At 29.4% G+C, this 24,424-nt stretch overlaps 1 protein-coding gene across 1 annotated transcript in view; it reads right to left on the bottom strand.

The window, feature by feature from the left end:
• The window catches only part of LOC127288355 (uncharacterized), a 49,026-nt gene extending 28,326 nt beyond the window's left edge, over window positions 1-20,700 (bottom strand). The window contains exons 1-2 of the mRNA XM_051315762.1: window positions 19,401-20,700; window positions 3,601-3,661 (exon numbers count right to left, since the gene is read on the bottom strand). Of these exons, the coding sequence (XP_051171719.1) occupies window positions 3,601-3,634 (34 nt within the window). The 5' untranslated portion in view covers window positions 3,635-3,661; window positions 19,401-20,700. The remainder of the gene's footprint in view (window positions 1-3,600; window positions 3,662-19,400) is intronic.
• Between the last annotated feature and the right edge of the window lie 3,724 nt (window positions 20,701-24,424).

The raw sequence follows: 24,424 nt of genomic DNA, 5'->3' as shown, positions 1-24,424 counted from the left end.
TAAAGAAATCACTTCTCTCAATAATTCATTAGGGACACGCATGAATTGATTGAAGTTTGAAATCAAATCACTAATGATATAACTTTGTTTGCCTTCATTTAAATTTCTACTGGTGTAATTTATATCTTAATGAAACATCTTAAATACGCGGGTCTGAATAAACTTTCATTAACTCACTTCTTTATGTGTTTGCCTTTTTTTGTTAATTGCTGGGAAGATGATATGGTTTTTATCTTGTCAATAATTAAATATAAATGCTTTAGTGCAATTATAGAAGCAGCAAAGATTACATTATCTTCTTAAGAATTGCTAGACCTTTCTCAAGAGTGAGATTTAAAGAGATTTATTTTCTATAGGATCGCTGACGAAATTTTCACCTAATTTGAACATATCAATTGTAGATCCACTCATTAAAACAAATTAATTTGTAAATGTAGTGAGATGTGTAAAAAGATCTCTTTAATTAAATGCAGTTTAATATACGATTCGTAAAAACATGAAGATGTGTAACTATAAATGAAATAAAATGAATTATTTTTGCAAAATTGCATTTTTAATTTCTTTTCATTAAATTATTACTAAGTTGAAATATATTCTTCATGATGACAAAACTCTAGACCACTCAAGTTTCATATTAGGAAGCGTTTAATTTATAATTTCTGCTTCCAGCTTTGTTTCTACTTGTTCGCTTTAACTTCCGTATCTTTAGACTAGAATTTCGCCTTCTTTGTTTTCTACAGTACTTTGACCCAGCCTACTTGAATACTCACTTCCGGAATGCTTGTAGTAATGCGCAAATGCTACTGAACATTCTTCGTTTCGTTAAAAATTTATCTAATTACATCATATTTTTCAATGTAGAATTGTAAAAAAATTATATTATTTCTTTATTATTTTTATTAATTATTAAATTAATTAAATTATTGTGTTCCTTTTGAAGTTTATCTATAGAATAAATAACAAAGCTAGAAATCTGCTGTTTATTGCACTAAAAAAGAGCATCTTTTTTTTGTATCTGAATCACCAAAAAATTGAAAATATCGATTTTTTAAATATAATCTCTGTTATTTCATAAAAACTTTCGTTATATTTGTGGTTTGCCGTAGATCACATTTACGTCCATTCGCCTTGTCATGCACTCTTATTTAATCAATTTTCCGGTTTATCTTACATAAATTGAAATTTAATAGAGATAACTTATTTGCTCTACGAATATAAAACGCTTTTTAGACTCTATATAGTAATTTTGCGGTTACGCACCAGTTAGAACTTATTCTTTTTCAATGTGCGTGAAATTTAAATGTCAGTGATACCTTTGGAATTTCATGTTACATATATGTTTACTGATGATAACCATAAAATAATAAGTATAACATTTATAATAATAAAGAAGGTAGATATATAGTGATTTAAATTATTTTTCTATTAAGTCCATACAAAAGCAGTATTATTGGCATCCTACGCAGCACAAGAAATTTTCTGAACATCCGAGTATCAAGTAAACCTCGGATTCGTAATTAATGGGATAATTTAGTTTATATTCTAAATTTGACGATAATTAATTAAGGCTCATCTAGATTTCGTAATGTTAAAATTATAAAAATATTAAACCGATAATGAAGATTGATATGAAAATTGTATGCTGAATTTTGTTTATGGGTCTCGACAATTGTGCTACTCTCTGAAAACAAATTACATTTCTGTCTTTTCAATTACATTAGGAAATTTTACATGCTAAAGCTGTCATGTCCGCATGTCTTGTGTGTCATCACTGAATCTGTCTATGCGACTAGACGCCCTCATACTTCATAATCGATTGTATTCACACTGAGTCACGATTGTCTGGTTTGCATATTTTCTCATACTTGTTTATAAGTTTGTCGAGAATGCAACTATAAACAGTATTCTTGCCATACGTATTTACTTATCTCTCTCTCTCTATTCTTTATTTTGTTTTCTGGACCCATATTTGCTTTTACATATATTCCATCAGTCTAAATACAATTATTGCTCCCAGTCAGCAGCACGCGTTGATGTCTTTAATAGAAAGCTATTCGCGTCGTGAGTATGAATAATTAATAGCTACTCGAAATGCCAATAGCAAAATGGGATTACAAGTAGTGTGTAATTAAGAGCCTTGCGACTGTGAGGAAAATTTATAAATTACGATTATTTCACAAGTCAAGTGAACGAGAGTTGAAATATTAACACATGGAAAATAATTGTTAATCGCATATATATGTACATCATTGGGATAACATTATTTGAGCTGAAGTGTTGCAAGGCGATCATAGATCCTAATTCTGCAATATGCCACATATCGTGCTAGGTACTTGATAGAAACTTTATTAGGAGTCACAAGAAATACAACTATACTATAAGACGTTACTTTATGAAACACAAAGAAGGTGTTTATGTATAACGTGCAAAGATAAGCAATTTACAAAGTCTACTACATTTTATGCATGTCATATATTTTTATAAATTAAATTTACAAAGTTTATACGATCCTAAGCAAAATTTTTGTGTATTTGAAATGTTCAACAATATAATAATAATTAATTTTTGGGTTCGAGAATCCTCTTTATCTTTTTCCTCCCATCCAATTCACCTTTCACCCTGCCGATTTTCAATTAAAATCCATCTTACTCTAGCATCTACTACCTATTTCTCTTACTTTTCACTCAATCCTCTTCAACACTTTCCAGGCTAATAAAGTCGCGAGATGAATTTTGAGCGGTAAATGAAAGACGCGCCATCCACGCGTCTGCAAAGTCAATTGGTGAGGTTTAATTATAGGAAACGTCAATGATTCGTCCCACGTGTGAAGACCGCATTACATAAAGAATAGAGCATTTATGTATTCACATTGTGATCCTTAAAAATAAATGTCAAAATTACATTCAATTTTAATGATTACACATTAAATTTAAGTGCATTGTGACATCATCGATTGAAAATCAAAAGTTCTTCCCGAAATTCACTTTTTAGAATTACGTCTTTGATTTGTTTTTAGTAAAAACATATTTTGATAATAAAAGTAAAAATTATTAAAGTATAAAAAATCTAAACAAAGAACAACATCCATATAGTGGAAACTAATACTTACAGACTTACATAATAAAAGTTAAAAACAATGTCAAATAAATTTCAATGCTTTCATGAAACTTGTAACGTAATCTAGAGATTAATGATTGCAAGAATGACTTTAAGGCGCGTGTAAGTGTGAACTTGGTATAAAACAAGCATCCGATTCCCCTTTTGATTTATTTGCAATTCCGCCATACATAAAGTGTTTACATTCACGTCGGGAAACACCTGAGTTTTGACATGAAAACACAGTTTCCAGATTCGAGTATACGTGCTCCTTCGCTTCGTTACACCCAGCGGATGTTAACTTGGATTAATTAACAATCGCTGATTATTTATCATTTAAACAAACAAAAAAAAAAAAGAAAAGTCCTCCTCAATACATTATCTTTTTTCGCATCCGTTGCATTGTCAATGGCATTATATCGAAATTTTCAATAGTAAAATTTAACGACCAAAATCACAATTCAACTGTTTGAAAAAAATGAAAAAAGATTTAAAAGATCTTACCGTGAAGCAAAAATCCATGCAGCGCGAGGTTCATGGCTTTAGGATGATCAACTCTTTCCTCCTGTAAATAAAATATTTAAAAGTTTTCAGTAAATTCAATATAAAAAATAGATAAATTATATTTAATATAATAAACATTCTAATAGTTTCAAATTGTCATCTTAAAACTAGAATATTTTTCTTTATATAAGATTATTATTAATATATTCATTTTGCCAATTTAACAAAATTCTATATTTGCTATTCGTAATCGGCATTTTTACACTTAAGATCAATCACTTTTTCATTTATGAAACCAACTCGAATCAATAAACGTAAACCGTAAGTCTCAATTCGGTTTAGACGCGAAACCGAATTGAGCTTCAATCACTGCCAATTCGATTTTGGTGCACGTCAACTTCATATACGAAATTTTGTAAAATTACTGTTACTCTGCCCAATTTTATACTCAAGTTGAACTTAGAAGAATCTCTGTGTCTAGTGTTAAAAGTTTCTACGTCAAGAAGAACTCATCCAAGTATTCAAGGCTTTGATTTTTCCATAATATTATAATAAATATAATATGCATCAGAAAAAATAATCAATACTCATTCGTAATGTATCGTTCTTCATCTTATGGTGATAAACTGATTTATGGAGAATTTAAGACATGTTAAAATTATTAATGTCATTGCTATGTGAATCTGGTAGTCATGTTGCGTAGGTGCAGTATGGCTTATTGTTTTTGATAAAGAGGCATGTATAGGATCACACATTACCGTGATTTCTATAAGACGCATGTGGGGGTAACGTGTGGGTCACGACCTTCGATCAATCTATTGAATTTAATTGACGCTATAGACTATGTCATCTTATGCGAAAATAATCCCTATTTACATATTGATTTCATTAATCAAATCCTAATGAGAATTGTTTAGTACTGTTAATATATAACATCACTGTATAAAAATTATCTTATTCGTTATCATTATATACTTTAAATCAGAGTTAGATTAAGAAAAAGTGCATATAAAGTATAGTGTTTGTAATGGTGAAATCCTTTACGAGAAATTCATTAAAAGATCCCACCACGCATTTTAGGAGGCGTTATGAAGTAATAACTAAGATGATTCATAATTGACAGTTGTCATTTCACTTTAAAAGGATGGAATTATCAAGTTCTCATCAGTAACAAGTAATCAGTATAAATTGATAGGATCTTTTCTATAAATAATTATTTCTTTTATTTATTTTAATTTTTATTCTTTACATAAATAATTTCTTAAATAGTTAAATAAAATTAATCTCGAAAATATTTCGAAGCTATTGGATGCAAATCCAGGCGTGTGATACTTCGAACCGAAATGAAAATTTTCATCTGCAAAGATAATGTGAATCGTAATTTAACCTAGGTTTTTTCATTGTATCTACAACAATATTTGTGAATAAATATAAGTATAGTTAAGAATTTCTTCATTTTCTAATGCTTTCCATTTTATATAATGGATCCTTATATATACATTTTAATTAGATACAGGTGCTTCATATGTTTATAACATACTTTTTAAAATATGTTCCGTGTTAATTGTGAATTTAATAGTTCACAGTTCTTTTCTAACAAGAAACTTATTTCATAGTAAAAACCCGGGCTCAAAATGATTCTGCCAGCAGGATCATTTTGATCCGCAGCAAAAATGAGTCAAGTGGCGCCACGTTCTATGTCTTTTAGCATTGGCCCATTTTTGCTGCAGATCAAAATGAGCCCAGGTTTTTACTGTGTTATTGCACTTTATTCGAATGGAGACTATGAATATTTTTTATATTATAATATCAAATCTATTAATTCTAAAAGCAGATCATTTCTATTTTACGGAAACTAGAAAAATTGATGAGGGGCTGCTCAGAGCCCTAGCTTAATAGGTCAATTTCTTCGCGGAATGCATAATACTGAAATCGTTATAAACTAACAGCACGAGTAGAAATATAATCAAAGATAATTGATAAAATTATTCTAAAACTTAATAGATTTGGAAAATGGGTAATGAAATTCTGTTTAATGAGCGAGGGAGAGTAGAAGGTGAAAATAAATCTGCATTTTCACCTCTGAACGCCCTTGCGTACATATGCATACATGTACACATAACGTTGCCGATTGCGACCCAGATCTTTGCAGGGAAATACAGCTCGGTTAAGGCTACAACCTCATCGCCTCTCCCCTCGTAACTCATTGTCAGATGCGCTTAGAGAAAGCCTTCGTGAATATATTGCTTCTTGTTACGCGGTGCGAATACCCGTAATTTCAAATAGATTCTCAATAATATCGTCGACTAACTATGCTGAGAAAGCGAAAGACAATTTTCTTTTCTCCGTTTCTCTCTTTTTCAACTTCTTTAATTTTACACTTATTATTATTATATTATTGACGATTTTAAGGTCACTACGCACTACTGCTTCGAAACATCAACAACAAACTTTTACTGATAAAAAATAAATAATTTTGTAAAAATTATTAGTTCTGATTTTGGAACCAGCAGGTCATCATCATCATCATCTTCACTGAGAAAAAGAATTATTTGTTTCAAATATAAAGATCAGTTTAAAAGTTTTTGTTTAACCCAACATAGTTTTTATGTTTAATTTTAATATATAGAAAATATTTTCTACTTTGGCTTAAAATTATTATTTGTTTGATTCAAACATATTTTCTGTTTGGCTTAAACTGAAAATATGTTTAAAATTTTTATGTTTGATTTAAACATAAAAATTTATTATGAATAAATTGAAATCAACCATAATTTATGTTTAAATTAAATATATTTTCACATTGAATCAACCAGAGAATATATTTAATTTAAACATAAATATGTTTGACTGTATAACAAAGCTATTTTAAGTTTGGGTTAAACATATTATGTTTGAATCAAACATATTGTTTTCTCAGTGTTCCCATACAAAATTTTTTACAAGTATTGTTACTCTGCTCGATTTCAAATTCGACTTATGATTCAACGATTATCCTGTCACAATATTTGGAAAATCATCTTTTCTTTCCTTTTCAAAAGAATCTAATTATTTAGGGTTTCAGCACGGTTTATTGAACTCCAGACCTGTGGTCATCATCTGGGCTCGTCAATCTTCCTGAGCGCTTATAAATCGATGTCATTTTTACAAACTTAAATTTGACAAAACGTTTCATTTAGCAAATAAATCATCATTGAATTATGAATAGATTATTATACGATAAATTTCAACTTCTAATGTGTATCATTTTGTAATAATTCGTTCAGGCATCTTTTTCAAAGTAAGTCGTAAGATTATATGTAAAAATATGATAATTTTTGGTGAGAAATTGATGAAAACTGATGATTTCGTTAAAAGGTAATGATCTGAGTTTAAGGAATATGATGAAATTAGTTTAGAAGCATTTATTATTAATGAATTGTTACAGCTTAAGTCCCATCCGTTATATCATCAATTCGAAACTATGGGGGCGGGGAACTAGCATCAACTATTTAGATGAGGATAAAAAGCCGGTGGATATCACGATTCACTCTCGATGTATATATTATATATATATACCAATAGCAACGGATTGAGCGCATCCCGCACTTTCTAAACGATCGATCGAGTGAGTTAATTCCCTTTCGTGGCAATACACGACTTCAGCGACGGTTTCTCGTCGATCGAAGTTTTGTATTAAATTCGAGACTACTACTCTGCCGGAATCAAGTTACGATCAATTACGTTTTGAATCGATTTAAATCGCGTGCGTTCATTTCCGACAATTGCATTTCGGCAAATTAATCGATAGAATCCAATAGAATTTTGAATTTATCTAAATCAGGGTACTTTTCTCCAAACAGTTTCTATATGGTATTTGACATAAGGACATTGAGTTTTGAATAGGTTTTTATTGGATCCAATAAGCGGTACAAACGCCATCTTAATATAAAGATATGAATCTGATATTACATCATGTCAATATTTAATGCTGAATTATCAAATTAAATTTCACATTTGAAGAAGTTGATTGATTATAAAAAATTTTCTGAATCGAATTCAATCGATTATTTTTAGAAGGGTATTACAGAAAAGTCGCTTCAGGCCTTCCTCATGCCAATATAACATTTCCATATCAGAGTCTAATCTATACCACCATAAAAGATATACATTCTTTTTGATATTTATAGAATTATTTTTTAAAACATTATTATTTTTAGTGAGAAGACAAAAAAAAATTTGTAAGGTGGAAAAAGTGAAATGTCTTTTTTATATAATTTTCAATAGTCTCGCGCTTATAAAACAATTCCATTTTTCGATCTCGATACTCAAGCATTGAAAACGAAGAAGAGTACGTGGTTTGATTGTAATCGATTGAATCTCATGTCTCAGGTAAAATCTCAACATAGACATATTTACGTGAAGAGCACATCGTGGGAATCAACCGATTTAGAGGCACGAACCAGATCGCTTAATGCAATTCTGCGTTGCTTTCACTTTGGGCAAAAGCAACACACAGTTTTAAAAAACGCATTTCCTACGCGAATTGCGTACGCATGACAGTATTATCTCGACGAAAGAGAAATGAATATGTTTAAAAAAAAAATGAAGAAGAGAAATAAAAACAAGGATTATTGTAGACGGTGCGATAAATACAATAAAGACAAAGTACAGAAAAAAAATTACAAGCTTCATGTATAGAGTCGATATCCTTTAAGGTATTCCAAGATGGCGATTCCAGAGGCGAAGGCATTGTTCTATACACGTAATTTGCATATGGTCGTGTATGACTGCAAATCGCAAGCCAGACCATCCGACTCCAAGGCCGAAAAGTCTGACCTTTTGAAGATCTCGAGCTCGAGATTAAGGGATAGTATTCTACTTCTCAAGCACTGAAAAAAGGGATTAGGAATACACTTTTTTCTTGGTCAGAACTTTTTTTTTAAATTCGCTTACGAATATGCATCATGAATTTTATGGGGAAAACATAATATAAAATTTCTAGAAAGTTTAAAAAAATTTCTTTGAAGTTCTTTAATTACTCGATGAAGTTTATAGAATTTTCTTTGAAGTTTTTAGAATATTTCATCAAATTTTTAGAAAGTCCTATAAAGTATCCAAAAGGTTTCACGAAGTTTTTAGAAAGTTACATCAAATTTTCATTGATTTGTCAGTAGAACTCACATAAATCGGATTTACCACCAAAATCGGATATTTTTTCCGGTCCCTTTGATTTAAAAATTTAACGCTATCCGGATATATTGTATTTCTACTTCAGAAAATTTTTTCTGATCCCTTGTAAATCCCAGGGAAAAATTTTCACGTGAAAATCACTCTACAAATAATTTTTTAAAGCAAATCTAAACGTATAAATTTATTTTGGATGAAGTCTATATTGTTTGGAAGATCAATGAGAGTCTGAAAGAGAAATATATCCATAATATTTTGCTTATTAAATATTCGTAAAGAATTTATTGTGAGAGATATGGAATATTGAAAAAAATTTGCTTTGCATTTAGCCACTGTGCAAGTGTAATAATTTACATAACTTGATCACATAGAGTACGACGACGAGAGAGAAATCCGCCTACAATCACCGGTCGCGCCTCTTTTTTCAGCGACTGCAAAATCACGACTGTCTGGACTGACTACTTATCTATCTACTTGTTGAACTACTATCTCAATTATTTTCGTTGTATTAAGCCGATATTTTTTCCGAAATTTCGCTTTAAAATACCTTTTCCCTTTCAAAAATGACATTCATATGTCACCATTTATAGAAAATTACATATTGTTGTAATAGACAATTTTACAAGAAAATATGTACAAATAATATGCAGGTTTAATATTTTTTAAGTCTTTCTTTTATACACTAATAAAAATGATTTATTAATACTAAATCGGTTGGGCCGTTTTTGAAAGAGCTGCCTGGCCTGGCCGCAAAAGTGGCAAAACTCATGAAATGGCGTTCCACTTTTACAAACGAGTATATAAAAAAAAATTGTTAGATTTTCTTGAAACTTGTTACACGGGGGTTTTATTATCATATTCGTATTCCTTGATATCAAAAGACATAGAAATATTGTTCTGCGATAATTTAAAACTGACTGTTAATAGTAGGACCGTCATTTCAAGATACTTACCACTTGTGACCAAGCGACCTATAAACATAAATGATTTGTATTGCGTCTTGATACTCTTTTTGTATTAATATCTTTTTAAGTCCTGATTATGATATATTCCTTTTTCCAATCCAGAATTATTGTTCCATATGATGTAAGTTCCTTTTTAAATAAATTTTTTAATTTCATATGGTTCCTTATAGACTTGTAGAAATTTAGCTATTATTTTGTTTTCTTTATCAGACTTATTTAATAATTTTACTAAGACCTTATCTCCTTTTTTTGCAATGTCAAAAAGACGGTATGAAATCGTTTACGAGAATATTAGAATAATCGTGTACACTTAAGGACAAAATTATTTTACCACCCACGCGACAATTTTCAACAATTTAATCCTTTCAAAGTGTTATACAGCGGATATTTCAAAATTAAGTATGTAATTTGTACAAACTATAAGCATGAAATTTTATTTTTCAATTAAAAAATAAACCAACTTTTTAATAACGTTAAATTTTTTATGTCAAGTAAACTTTATGTCAAATTTGACATATAAAGTTTACTTGAAATAGATATTATATATCTGCTTTTATACTAACGGTAAAAATTATTTCAAACGAAATTTATATAAAGAATGAGTTTTATGTAAAATAAGTTTTCCTTAAATTAAATTTATGACAAGGTAGGTTTTGGGGAATATTCATGTGCCTCATCCTTTGAATCAAGTTAATAATTTATTCAGCAGAATTTATAGAATGTGAAGAAATAAGAAAACGATTTGGCAATATTTCTGCGATTTTAAGTTCTGTAGGGAGAGAGATTTTAGGTGAAGTGATCAAGGTGTAAAAAATTTTTCTCTAATCGTTCTGAAATCCCTCATATACAATAAAGTGGAAATCAGTGAATATGAATGAATGATTGAATGAATGAAAAATTGAAAAAAAAGAATGAATAGAAAATGAAATTCAATTCTCAGAGAAATAGAGAGTATATAGAGAAATATATAATAGGTGGCACCAAATAAGTTTACCTTAAGATTCCTAAGGCTATTATAACTTTATTATCCGGTTAAATATAATGTACTTTTATGTATGCGAGAATGAAGATATATATTACGTGTTATATGTATACATGCAACTAAGCTTGCAGTCATTTCCATATAGTGTTTAAAATTTTTAGATATATGACAAGTTTATGATAATTTATGCAATACAATAAATGATGTGTACTTTTGCAGTCAATATTGTTTATTTTTTTAGTAGATCTTATTATATAAATTGTATAAAAATTTTCAATAATAATCAAGAACCTGTTTTATGGATTTCGAATCTTGCGCGCGCCTTTCGATTTCCTTTGGTTTTGATCGTGGATAAAATAAACGTTTCTGAATGAATGATGACAAAGCAGTCAGCATTGAGCAATTTAAAGAAGGCAACATTGCAAACTTGAGAGTAATTTATGAGAAAATCGAGTGGACCATGCAATTGATCTAGCCAACTACTGCTCAACTATCGCATTGTCAATTATAGAGTGATCCGCTCTTTACAGTTTTCGATTATTTGGCTAATCGATCCAATTATATCAAACAGCATGAAATATATAGTCTGCGCCACGTAACTAAAATATTGATTGAAATTAATCGAATGCTCCAGACTTTCTGACTAATCTATTAATCGAGAGATCGATTCATAAACTGACATACACTCTTTGGATTATTAAGTGCCATGTTGATCAATTGGTTATTCAGCTAATTGAAACCTTTCAATTATGAGCGCAGGCAGAAAAGTCAAAGTAATTCCAATTACGATCAGCGTGGTACCTGGTAGTAAAATAGCATTTATATGGGACGTACAATTTAAGGAATACCGGGGCTGCAAACGAATTCGGATATAAATAAAATTTTTGTTAGATCAGTCAGTGTTGATTTTTTTCTGCCAAAGCAACAGTTACAGGAAGAGTTGTAGCAATTCGATATGCTATATTGAAAATTTTCACTCAGATTTTTAGTGGTAATAAATTTCAGCATTTCTATTCGACTTTTTTTCAATTGGGGTAATGAATCGGATACAGAAAAAAAGAACAGTAATGCTTTTGATCTCTAATACATATTTAGGTTGATGCTTTAGCATTTTCACCGTTGATATCGAATATTGAAGGGCGCCGACGTTGAGGACGGCAGTCTATAGGATTGTATTTTAATATATTTTGAAGAATCTTGTTTTCATGATTTTCAATTTGATTAAACAGTTTAAGAACCAAATCACGACCATATGTCCGTATGGTGGGAATTTTCAAGTCTTTATGAAGTTGAGCATTGGTAACAAACCATTTGTTAAAGAACAGTAATGTTAGGTTGGAATCGAATATATTTCAGGGTTGAGTAGCGTTAATAAATTCAGAAGTTAACTTTAGGGTACGGACACAATATCCTTATGTAAATAGTGCGCTCAGTCGATGTTCTGCATTCTACTGAAATTGGTGGAAGATAAAAGGAAACTTTTTCAATGTCAACAATTTATATTATTAGGATAAACGTTACTCGAAAGTAGAGATCGTCGACCTGTGGTCAAGAGGAGCTATGTTCGTTTATATATACATATATAACATAGATTAATACTGTCTTTTCCAGCTCCTCTTGGCCATACATGTATATACACATACATATAAATGCAAAGAGGCGGACAGGTTCTTACACATTTTCAGAGACAAGCACGCGTATATCAGCGAATGTGTTGAAGTTTTGTGAAGGAAGGCTTGACTTTCCCTCGTAGTCAACAGCTGACGCGCGAGCTCTATCGAAAAGAACTGGCTACATATATATATATATATGCTAACAAAAATGTCACTATCCGTCGACCAATCGGATATCTGTCAGACCGTGACCAAACTTTGTTTTTTTTTTTCTTCTAAAATCTCGATCTTTCTTCCACCTTTGAACGCTTCACATATATCGACATCGTATCCTTCCTTTGCGCGATGGAAAATCACGTTGCATAAAATTTAAATTACCACAAAATCAGGTTGTTAATAGAATTCAAATGTCAATTAATTCTACAATATTATTTCTCTAGAATTGCGTGAAACAAATATAAAATTAATTGTTTTTATACACGTGATGTATATATGATTCTGACGGAACTTCATATAGAAATATTCTGTATAACAGAATAGTTCCTGAATAATTATTTTCACAGAAATTTTTAAAAGAGTTTCCATAAGAATTGACGTAATATTTATACATAAATTAAGAAATGATGATAGAAGCATATTTCATCAATTTATTTTGAATGTTCAATTCTTATGGAAAATCTTATGAAATAATTGTTCTATTCATCTGTGAATTAATTCTGTATATTTCAATTTCATTTTCATAAAAATTTCATATTTCTTCATTATAAATATTTTTTTTGCATTATTTGAACTGAAAACTTTATAAACTAAGGATATAATTTTTTATATACAAATATCACAAATGATACTTTTCACTATGTGAACTATAACAAATAAATCGTTACATAAGATACTTTTGATCGGGCGCAGTTATCCATTAGAAATGCGCCATTCAATCGACAATCGCTAATTTCTCTTCTGTATTATCCTATAGAATCACAATTTTTGTTTTATGTAATCCGAAAATATAACTAAGAATTTAAAAAAAAACTATATTTCAGTGGAAAGGTACCCCGAAGGTGATAATACTTCTCGTCAATCTCATTTTCTCTTTGAATTTAGTATATATACTCAGAAATAAAGAAACTGCTTCACAATATTTACTGACGGTTGAATTTGATACAGTGAGTATCAGATAACAAACTTGAGTTCAGTCTTACAATTATAGAAGTTACGTCGGCGAAAAGTGATAATAAAATAGAGTTGTTTTCTTTTATTCATGTTAAGAATTTTTCTCACTAATCACTCTTACACGTAATGTAAAGATTTTCAGTAATTTTAGTAAATATTTGAAATATTATAAATAGTAGATTTTTAAAAAGGAAAATTTAAGGGATTAATACTTAATTGACAAAAAACTTAATGTTAATATCATCATTATACAAAATAAAAAATTTCTTTCTTAAAAATAATAATGATAATAAAATCATAAATTGACAAAGAATTGCAAAAGTTTGAAAAATATATGAAGAAATTACAGTACGTATATAATAGATCGATCGTTAATTCGTAAGGAATCCGAAAAATGACTGAATGCCAGAGAGAGTAAGGCTAATTATTGCTTGTAAGTAGATGCGGACGGTCAGACGGAGCAAAAAAAAGGACAGTAGAAACTAGAAAGAATGGAACTATCTACTAAGAAGTAGACTTTCTTTCTGTTCGATTAGATTCCTCGATTGAATGAATATCCAAAGACCGAAGACTATGTCAGCAACTCAATGTAAAGAAATCGATCTTGCTTTTATACGTGCCTTCTGATAAATATCACCTGCACAGTCTCATTTACGAGAAAATTGCATTTCCTTTTTTCCCCTAACTACAAACCTATTACTCTCAATTTAATCGCTCACAATTCTATAATTCAACACAATAACGCAAAAGAAAAAAATTACTCATAATTCTCGTAAATTCGAATATTGCGAAATTTTCCATTTATGGTCCTCTGAAAGTCTCTGTGTAAATAAATAAATTTTCTACTATAAAACGAGTAGATATGTAAATGAGCTAGGCGAGCATCTTATGTCACACTCATTGGAGAGAAGGGAAAAAAGGGTTACCCGATAACTATATGGTAATATATAATGAATTGTTAGAAATTGATATAAATATATCATTGGCATACAAAGTTTGTTTGATTCGAATAATCGAAACATCCGGAGATAATCGGAAATTAGTAAACCCACATTTTTCGAAACTCAAAAAATTGAAATTTAGTATCTCGAAAACTGTTCTACTTTCTTAATATCTGACTTCGTATTTGGATTCATCGGCAAATAAGAAATGACAGTGAAATGCCGCAGGTAAGAAAATGTATTAAATTTTGTAAACTAGTGTTATTTATATAACTAGAGAAGAGTATATAGGTGTAGCTATTAGGCTATTAGGGATACCAAAAAAGGTACCTCAGTTTACTGGTTGTTCTTAAGAGTTCTTCGAAATCAGATCGCGCCTCCGCTCCGTTGTAGGTATTTCCTGTATAGCACTGAAAATGGCTTTCTTATTCGCTTTCATTCAGAACGCGCACGCGACATTACGCCAACGGAAAATATGAAGTGGATTACGAGTTTCTGAGCCATAACGCAATCTTAACGTAGCCGTCACGATGAACCCAACAATTAAAAGAACAAAACGCCTTTAGAAATGAAAAATATTTAGGGCATTTCTTATAGAAAAATTTTACGTTTCTGAGAGCTTTGTGTGGCATTTTATACTATGAAAAGACGTTACAGATCACTCAAAAGAAAAGACATAACAAGCTACATCATTGCTACTTCAAAAACAACACGAACAACTAACTGCAAAGTGTGAAATGTCTGATTTTGACCTACAAGCTTCCATTAAAGGGCACTTGTGCCTATAAACCCGCTCTATTGTGGAATTGCTATGAATATCAAATACATATTACAATAATGCCTGTTTATAAATTCGCATTTAAGTAAAATTATATTTTATTCAAAATAAATCAATGATTATAGTACTACAATTTAAAAAATCCGAAATTATGTCTGATTAATCCCGGATTCACTATAAAATACAAAGAATTTTAGATTTTCTTATTATTTGAATATGATGATAACTTTTCAAATAAAATATTTATAATTACTTCACTGAAATGCTGTTGCTAATTATTAATTAATCTCTTCTCCTCTTCAAGCTACATCAAATTTTTTCAGCAAAAATTGTATAGAAGAAAAAGTAAGATAACGCCTTCAAAGCCAATTCGATAAAGTGAAAATTGGCTGAGTAATTTTAATTATGGCTATCTGGGATGTAACTTTCTTTACTTAGCAATATTTTAAAAAACTAATTATGTATGTACATCGTTGTAGTTATAAATAATTATTATATTAGTATAACTTTTAATTGACTATTATTTTTTATGATTTTTCATTAATTTAAAATTTAAATTAATTTTCGGCAAGTTCCTTAAACATTAAATGACGTGTTTTTAAACACAGCTCAATTAATTTTTTCTCCTATTTTTTTTTATCTTAATTGTATAGAAAAGTCAATATATCAATTTAACAGAACACTAATATACATATAATTATGAAGATCCTAAGGATGACGAAATTTAACAATATTAGTATTTGACATTTTAATTTATTAGAACCTTGAGTTTTATATTCGTTGTAAATACCTTTTTATATATTCTTCGTTTTGGAATTGAAGATTCTTCATATTTTACGAGTCTCACAGTAGTTATTATTTAGATATATACTATTATAAAAAAAATAAAGATTATGAAATATTTATTGCGAATGTTGAAAGAGAGCCTTGGAGTTGCTGAATAAAAGTAAATAAAGTTGATTACAATTTTTAATTTATATTGAAAAGGGGGAAAAAAATTAAAGGAGGTCGGAATTCGTTGCAAATCCTGTCACACGCACTCATTTCTCGTTTGTTTCGCGCGGAGAGTAATAGTGAGAAAATAATGAGACTCTAATAGACGTTTTCGACATTTAGTATCGATATACTAGTCTTTGAGTTGTTTCCATTTCATGAAAAAATTATTTACAGTAAAACAAAAATAAATAAAACTTTTCTTTTTATTAACAATTTTTTTTAATTTATATAAAAAAAATTTGTATTTATAAATACATAAATAAATATTTTGTCTAATTCGACATTGGTGGAAAATTTAATTTTTAAACTTATCCCATTGTAATATATTTACAAAATGTGTATAAATGCGTCACGTAACTTTCCATAATTGTCGTTCAAGAAACAATACATATATGACTGTCTTTGCTCTAATAAAAATTAGAGTCCCCTTTTTTATTATGTAATTATAGTACCCATTTGATGGAAAGGTTCACACGATTAAAACAGTACATAATACATAATGTACTTCCATAGGAGTATAATAAGATTATAGTTTCACTTCTGATTATAAGTATATACTGTACATGTCGAATTTATAATTGAAATTTTGTAGCCCAAGTTAGGTATCAACTATATTGAGACATTCGTAATGGATAAAAATTCACTACGTTAATAAACGTATATTTTTAATTCATTGAAAAAAATTCTTTAGTTTACAAGCTATTTGGATAGAAATTTGTATTCGTTTTGGAAAAAATAAAAATTGATATTTCAAACATATGAATTTATCTGTAATGAATATCAACTCGTTTCACAACAGGTTGTTGTGACTTAGTCAATTTGTACTATTGAGAATATTACAATGGGTTAGGGTGCGGAAAACGGTTAATTTCATGACGCATCGCATAGTTGAAACGATGCACCGTAAACGGTGAAGCACAATAATAGTAACCCATTTGGCATACCTTTTAAACTTTGCATATTTTCATCCGTGACAATCAGGAATTTTACTCTTTTAATTTGAATCAGTGATAAGTAACTATACTGCACTTATTCAAATAAGTGAAAATGCACTGGTCAATCACTAAAATTACACTGAATTAAATTAAGAGTTAGGAATTATATTAACTCTTGGAAAAACATAATTCCCCAACATCATCGAAGAAAGAAGTGTTTTAAGTTTGTTGCAAGTTTTTGTGCTGACTGGGTGGGAAGTTAACAATGTTAACTTCCGAACTTATCTATGTTAACTTCCTGCAAACTTTAGTGCTATCTGGGTATTGAAAGATTTAAAATTGGAGAACGATGAAGACTTAAGAAGACCGTGAAAGAAGCGACCCTACCCTGTGGGCAGAAAACCATGTTCGTTCTAAAAACGTTTTAAGGACGTTCTTAGAACGTTTCATGTCCGCCAAATAATGTTCTGGAACATTTTAAGAACATGGAAGTTCAAATAATGTTCCAGAACATTATTTGCTAGACATGAAACGTTCTAAAAACATTCTTAAAACATTTTTAGAACGAACATGGCTTTTTGCCCACAGGGTAACAATTGCTGATGAAACAATACGAATTTTTGGCGAATTGCTAAGTTAACAGGTTAATTGTTCAATGCCTCGTGCTCATGCGAGCTGATCTCATGTGGAATATTTAGTTGCAATGTTCAGTAAAGGTTGAATAAATATTAAAATGTCCGCAATTTTACAAATATCCAAGTTACATCAATTACAAATTACTAAATCTGCATGGTTCGTTTCTGCTCGTATCAAGACGAGTAGGCACAAATCGTGAGCTGCAGCGCTTAGATATCCCAGCGCTTTTTCCTACAGAGTGCACTAGTGTCTCCAATACAACACACGAAAAGAGAAATGGAAAACAGGCCTTACTTTTTTCAACGTAGTGGGACATTATACTACTTCGTGGTTAGAACTCTATGAAGTCTTAAAAGTATAAAGAAAGAGTGATTGAGTAAGAGAGAGGAGGCAGAAGACGTATATTATAGAGAAGGGGATCAAAGATAGTAGGGACGACTATGAAGTGTGAAGGAGAAGGTGGTGATAGTGACACATTAAGTGAATCTATAGTAGAAGATATGCGAATGGAGACGTAGATATAATATATGTAAATTTTCTCTTCTTCATGATCTAATTAGAATCCTTTTACTGTCATTAACATCGGCATTTTTTCTTGCAGATTATGTTGATAAGAATTAGGTCAAAGAAAGATTAGGAATAAATTAATTTGTATATGAAAATTGATCTACAATTTTCTGAATTATTAACTTCCATCTCTTCTACTGGTTTTATTAATATGCTGTAAGGAATAATATTTGTAGTCTTAAATGGGCATATAGAAAAGGCTTATGCAAAAAAAAATAATTATTTTTCCTTTATTAACCCTCTGCCTACTCATGTGACCGTTATCGTCTATAATCGTCTATTTAGACGCTTGGTGGGGACTATGTTCAGTGGTGCTAGAGTGAAGATAAGTTAGCGTAGGCAGAGGGTTAAAAATTATAAAAGTGTTTGGTTTTATAAGTTCCCATCCCTGGTAGGAGCAAGGACTGACAGCAGAAGAAGTTTCACATAATAGACGTTTTATAATTTGTTTTACTCGCCATTGTCATATACGGCATATTTTAGCTGTTTGTATTATTTATTAAAACTGTGATTGTTTATTACTAAAAACTTCTGCTGCTTCAGTGTATTCGAAGTTGGTCTAAAAAATTAACCTAAATAACTTTAGTAGGTTCTGACTTCTAGACATCAGTTTTCCCAGGTGAAAATATTCACGTAAAAATCTAAAGCGAATTTTGGGTGATATTTTGAATCAATTTTACTTAGAAATACATGTTGAACTTGATGAATAAAACAAACCTTTCATTATTTCTAAACGGTTACATAAAAATAAACGTTATTTTTAAAATTATTTGTTTTTTTTGTAAAAATTATTTGCTGTAAATAATCGGTTACTTTACTATGATATCAAATAATTGATTACTTGAACCAAATAATTTCTTTATATGATACAAATACCATTTAATTGACTCAAATAATTATTGAATAATTCATGTAGAGCATAATTATTTAATATAGATAAATATTTATTTGATAATAGTCAAGAAACCGATTAAATTTTTTTTCAGTATATGTATATATTTTAAGCTTAATTTCTATTTTTTCTTGAAAACGTATCACTTTCACCAACCTGCGTGCGTCTTCGAGAGCAGCGAACGTTCTTCCGCCTTTCCTCAATTTTTCCACCTCAATTGAATTCTTAGCTATATCGTCCCTTCCTCACAAGGTCGACAATATGTCCCAATTATTAAACGCTAACCCGTACATGTTCCTTGTACAATAGTAACATTTCGAGTTTTTTTTTTTTTTTTTTATTTAAAAAAACTCGTATCACGAGTATGTCCTTAGCTGATTTTCTTTCATTATCAATTCGATTTGTTGTTCATCGATTCTGCATTGCGATTATTTGACAAAACTGTCCTTTTCCTTATGATTCGAATGTTAAATTCTATTCATTTGAATTTTTAATAGAAAAATGTTTCGAATTTTATTTCAGTATATGAATAATTGAAATTATTTTGCACCTAAAATTCCTGAGACTTATGTAAAAATTCGAGTTTTGAAATGCGAAGAGTTTCGAAAGTGCTCTTCTCTGTTCCAAATTGAATTATTTCCCAAGCTTCTCTTATAATCTATTTGAAAAGTATCGAGAATTATATTCAAAGTTCAATAGTGAAACTTGAAATTTCATGAGTAAATCAGTAAACTGATTATAACTTTCACTGTTTTATGGAAGTTTTGATGAAAACACGATAGATTCCTTCTGGCACTGCGCGCGGTGTTACAATATAAATTTTTTTTAAATTCTCATAAAGTTCTCTCAAATTTTCAAAAAAAAAATATGCAGAGAGAAAATTTAATTTTAATCCGAAGTTATAAATGATGTTTCAATTTTTTTTTAAGGAAAATTTCTTTAGTGAAGTTTTAAATCTGTTGGTGAAAATAAAAGTTATTTTTAGTATCCAAAAACACTTTCTTTCTTCAATGAAAGACACACAAGAAGCACAATTATTTTTCTTTTTTTTTTTTATTAAACTGCACTGCACTCACTTTTGTTTCCAGATGATATAGTATTATCCAGGAAGAGAAAGAAAAAACGTACGATAATTATAAATGGCAAACGAAATAAATTAACTTTCACGGCAAAAGTGATTAATTGATTTAATAAATAAACAAACTGTCTAAATGTAAAAATTTACAAAATTTGAAAAATATAAACATTAGAGAAAAATAAATTAAAAATTTTTTTTTCTCAATATTTAGAAATCTTTCTCTTTTGATAGTTAAGAATGATGATAATTTTATTGAAGGTCATGATTGTTGATAAAAAGAAATGTAAAAAGTAATTTTCGTGCAAAAATTATTGAGAAGGACGTTTCACTCGCGCACGTTAAAATTGTGACGGTTGAATAGTCGAGTTTGCCAACCTGCTTGAGAGGAAGCGATTGTAAGACTAAAGTCAAAGATTGGTAGCTGTAAGTGCATGCGTTTCTTATCCCTCCTGTCTCAGAAAGTCGTGAGTAGGTTTGCCTGGTGTCCCCTCTGTGTTGTCTTTTTTTCAAGAATCATGTTATAAAAGATTCCATTAATTTTTTTTTTTTATTTATTTAAAGATCGTTCAAGGATTGTGGGTCTAAAATTTTTCACATAGATTTTTTTTTCCCCCTGAAACTTGTATATATACTCTTTGAACTTGCAAGAAAATAACTGAAGAAATTCCACAGGATATTATCATTGCACACGTTCTTGTTGAGTTATTTATTTTATAACAGATGGAAACAATAAAAGCAGTTGTTTTCTATACAGGAATTGAAACGCATGAATAAGCTCTAAAATTAATTTGTTAGAAATTTTATTTGACTGAAATTCATTATCTCGAAATTACTTTTAGTCGAATTTTTATTTCTTCGAATTAGCAAATTTCACATATTACCATGGTAACGGTTGCTATGGTAACTGTTACCATGGCACCATACGAGTGTACGACGGACGGACGGACAGACGCCAAAGCGAAGCTATAAGGCTTTCGGATTGATTTTTTTTTTAATTATTTATATTTATTTGAAATTTGTTTTTAAATTAAATTCACCTTATAATTATAAGTTAAGTCAAATTGATAGATGTCCTTGAATCTGTAAATTAATGCCTTTTTACCAGTGAAGAAAGAACCGAAGTAAAAATGTAACATTTCTATTAAGAAAAAATAATATATATATATAAAGAATGTGATATGATCCGAGTATACATATACCGTCCTTCATAAGAGAAAACTGATCTATAATAAAGACTTGGGTCAGTATATACAAAATTCTATAATGAGAAAACCTATAATTATCGAACAGCACACATTGAATTTTATAACACCACTATAAAATTACAGCAGTATTATGGCATCATAATGATACTATCAAAGAACAATAAAGACCTTATTGGAATGAACATTACATCAAAAATTAGTAACAACTTCATTAATACACTTATGATTTTATAATTTCAATTTCTCAATTGAGAATTGAGATCAAGAATGTAGGAAATATTATTTGGTGATATAATTTTCAATAGCATTATGAAAGAAATTCTTTATTGAGTTTAGTTATTATTGTTATAATTATTAAATTTTTTTTGAATTTGTATTTATGGGGAAAGAATCAACGAAAAAAACTAAAAACTTCCAATAAGTTTTAATTTAAATCTATAAAAAAAAAAACCTGCTATACTTTTTTTTTATCTCGTTATCCTAAATTGCAAAATGTCAGAATGATGTGGGATTTATTAATAACTTGACATTAAGCAAGAATAGCTTCTTTAATTAAAAGAAAAAATATTTCTTGTGTTAAAGAAGGAATATTCTATATTTTTCACGAAATATCTATTAGGGGGTTATATTGTTTGGTCGTATATAAACCAAAGGACCGTTTTTTTAAATTGAAGAAATATTAAAAAAATTTCTAAATTTTTCCTGATCATTGCAGAAATCCTTTCTCTGAAAGCAGTTTACATAATAATAAATTGGATCTTCTTATAAAGAAAGGATGTCTTGGAACAGGAGAAAGTAAATTTTTTTTATTTCTGATTTGTTTTTCGTCCTTGAGAAGGATATCGAAACGTCTTACAAGTTTCAGGTGTAATATTCCGAATTTTAGACATTTTTATTTCGCATTTTATTTATCGGTATAAAAAATTTTTAAAAAGGGATGTGAGCTCCTGTTTTTATTTCTTAATTTCTTGTTTCTACAAAGTTTTCAATTGACTTTAGTGCCTAAGAAATTCATAAAGAATTTAAACGTTATTTTCGTAATTTTAAATTACATTAATAATATGGTAAGTGATTATTTTCTAAAATGCCATCATGCGTGCGACTCACATGCGTCGCATATGAGGACGCATCTGTTTATAGATTACCTACAGTATAAGATAACAATATAATAGGAAAAGAGATTTTACAAGAAGGGGAATTTGTTTCATTTAAATTTTATGTATAACTTTTGCAAAAATAGAAGTAATTCTTCTTTTTAAACATCATATTGGGATGGCAATTTTCAAGAAAAATACTTTGTTCCTAATTTTCAAGGCGTGGTTAGCTAGAAAGTGCGTTTACAATAATGTTGCAGCACAGAGGAAATTCCTTTCTTAACTCCACCTACTAAAACATATAAAATATTATGCATAAGAAATGCAAAACATATTAACTAGTAACGTATATATTTAATAATAAGCAACGCTAAGTAAATAATTCGAATCATTTGACTTAACGAGTAGCAAATCAGGCCCGGATTAATATGAAGGTAAACTAAGCAACTGCCTATATAAGTCCATATACTATGACTAAAAAATTTTTTACAAAAAGAACATTTCAAACAAATTCTTTTAGATATTTAAAAAATGTAACATTTTCGAAATTATAATAGATCTCAAACAACCGCTATTATTTATTGAAAAAAAATGTTTTGATATGCAAAAGATTTGATATGTAGCACTTTGTATAGAAATCATTTAGTACTTGATTTCTTGTATTGAAATCTTTATAAATACAGAATGTAGAGAAACTTCTTCAATCATATAAAATTGCATCATCATTTTTTGCACAAAAAAGTGAGAAGTCATTAATAGAAACAAAAATTTTTGCAAAAAATTAATAATCGACGTCTGCTCTTTGCACTTAAGTGATGGTTGTAAAATAAATCAATCAAAATCATTACTATATTTTGTAATATTTCAGAGTAAAAACTGTAATGATGAATCAGAATAGAACTGTAGAGATTAGTAATGTTAATTGAAATTTATGGTAGAGGATCTGCTTTTAAGTTCAAAGTAATTCTTAAAGAGTTAAGAGTATTTCTGATATTTTAGTGTATCTTTACTAATCTTTTTTATCTTTACACTTCGAATTTTAATTAAAAAATAAATAAAGATGATATTTTAAGAAAATTTTTTTAAATTTTTTTATATGCCAATTTTGTAATACTAAATTTGATTATTTCTTCAATTTTATTAGTCAAATATTTATTATTATGTATAAATGAGACATTGAGAGGTGTTTTTTCACTGATTCAGATTTGGAGAGTACGTAACATGCGTGTGCGTAAGAATAAAAATACGAAAGTATAACGAGTGCAAAAGGTCCGTTCCGAAATATTTCAATATAATGAAAGCAACTGATTATATGTGATAAAGTGAAGGTGTGGCCCTGTTCCGAATGAAATTTCAGCAATCACATTTAAAAAGCGACATTGAGACACAAAAATGCATACAGAAATCGCGATACGATCATTCGTATTGTCAAATACGGTGGAATGTTTTATCATTTTTATTTTATCGATTTCACTTATTTTTTAAAACTTTTTTTTTTAGTCAAACAACATTTTTTACTCCTTGATTTGGATTTTTTATTGTGCATCAAAATATCTCTTTCGAAACAAACTTTACATTTATGTATTACTAAATCTCAATTTTGAAGATTCAACAATAACAGGTTAAAAAAATGTCTTTAATTTGCACATTACTCGGAGGTTTTTGGGGTCGCTGATTACGAATCTGATATTAGTTTTTCAAAATTCAAAAAAATAATTAAGTTCTCTTCCTCATCACCCAGGAGGTGGAACATTAGATGCGCTCTTTAACGTGCTTCCCCATTGCACAGTTTGTTCAATTAAA

Source organism: Leptopilina boulardi, unplaced genomic scaffold (assembly GCF_019393585.1).
Source record: "Leptopilina boulardi isolate dan_hultmark-lab unplaced genomic scaffold, ZJU_Lbou_2.1 LbouV2_123, whole genome shotgun sequence".
Taxonomy (NCBI): Eukaryota; Metazoa; Arthropoda; class Insecta; order Hymenoptera; family Figitidae; genus Leptopilina; species Leptopilina boulardi.
The sequence above is the reverse complement of the archived record's forward strand: the minus strand, read 5'-3'. Positions and strand labels throughout refer to the sequence as shown.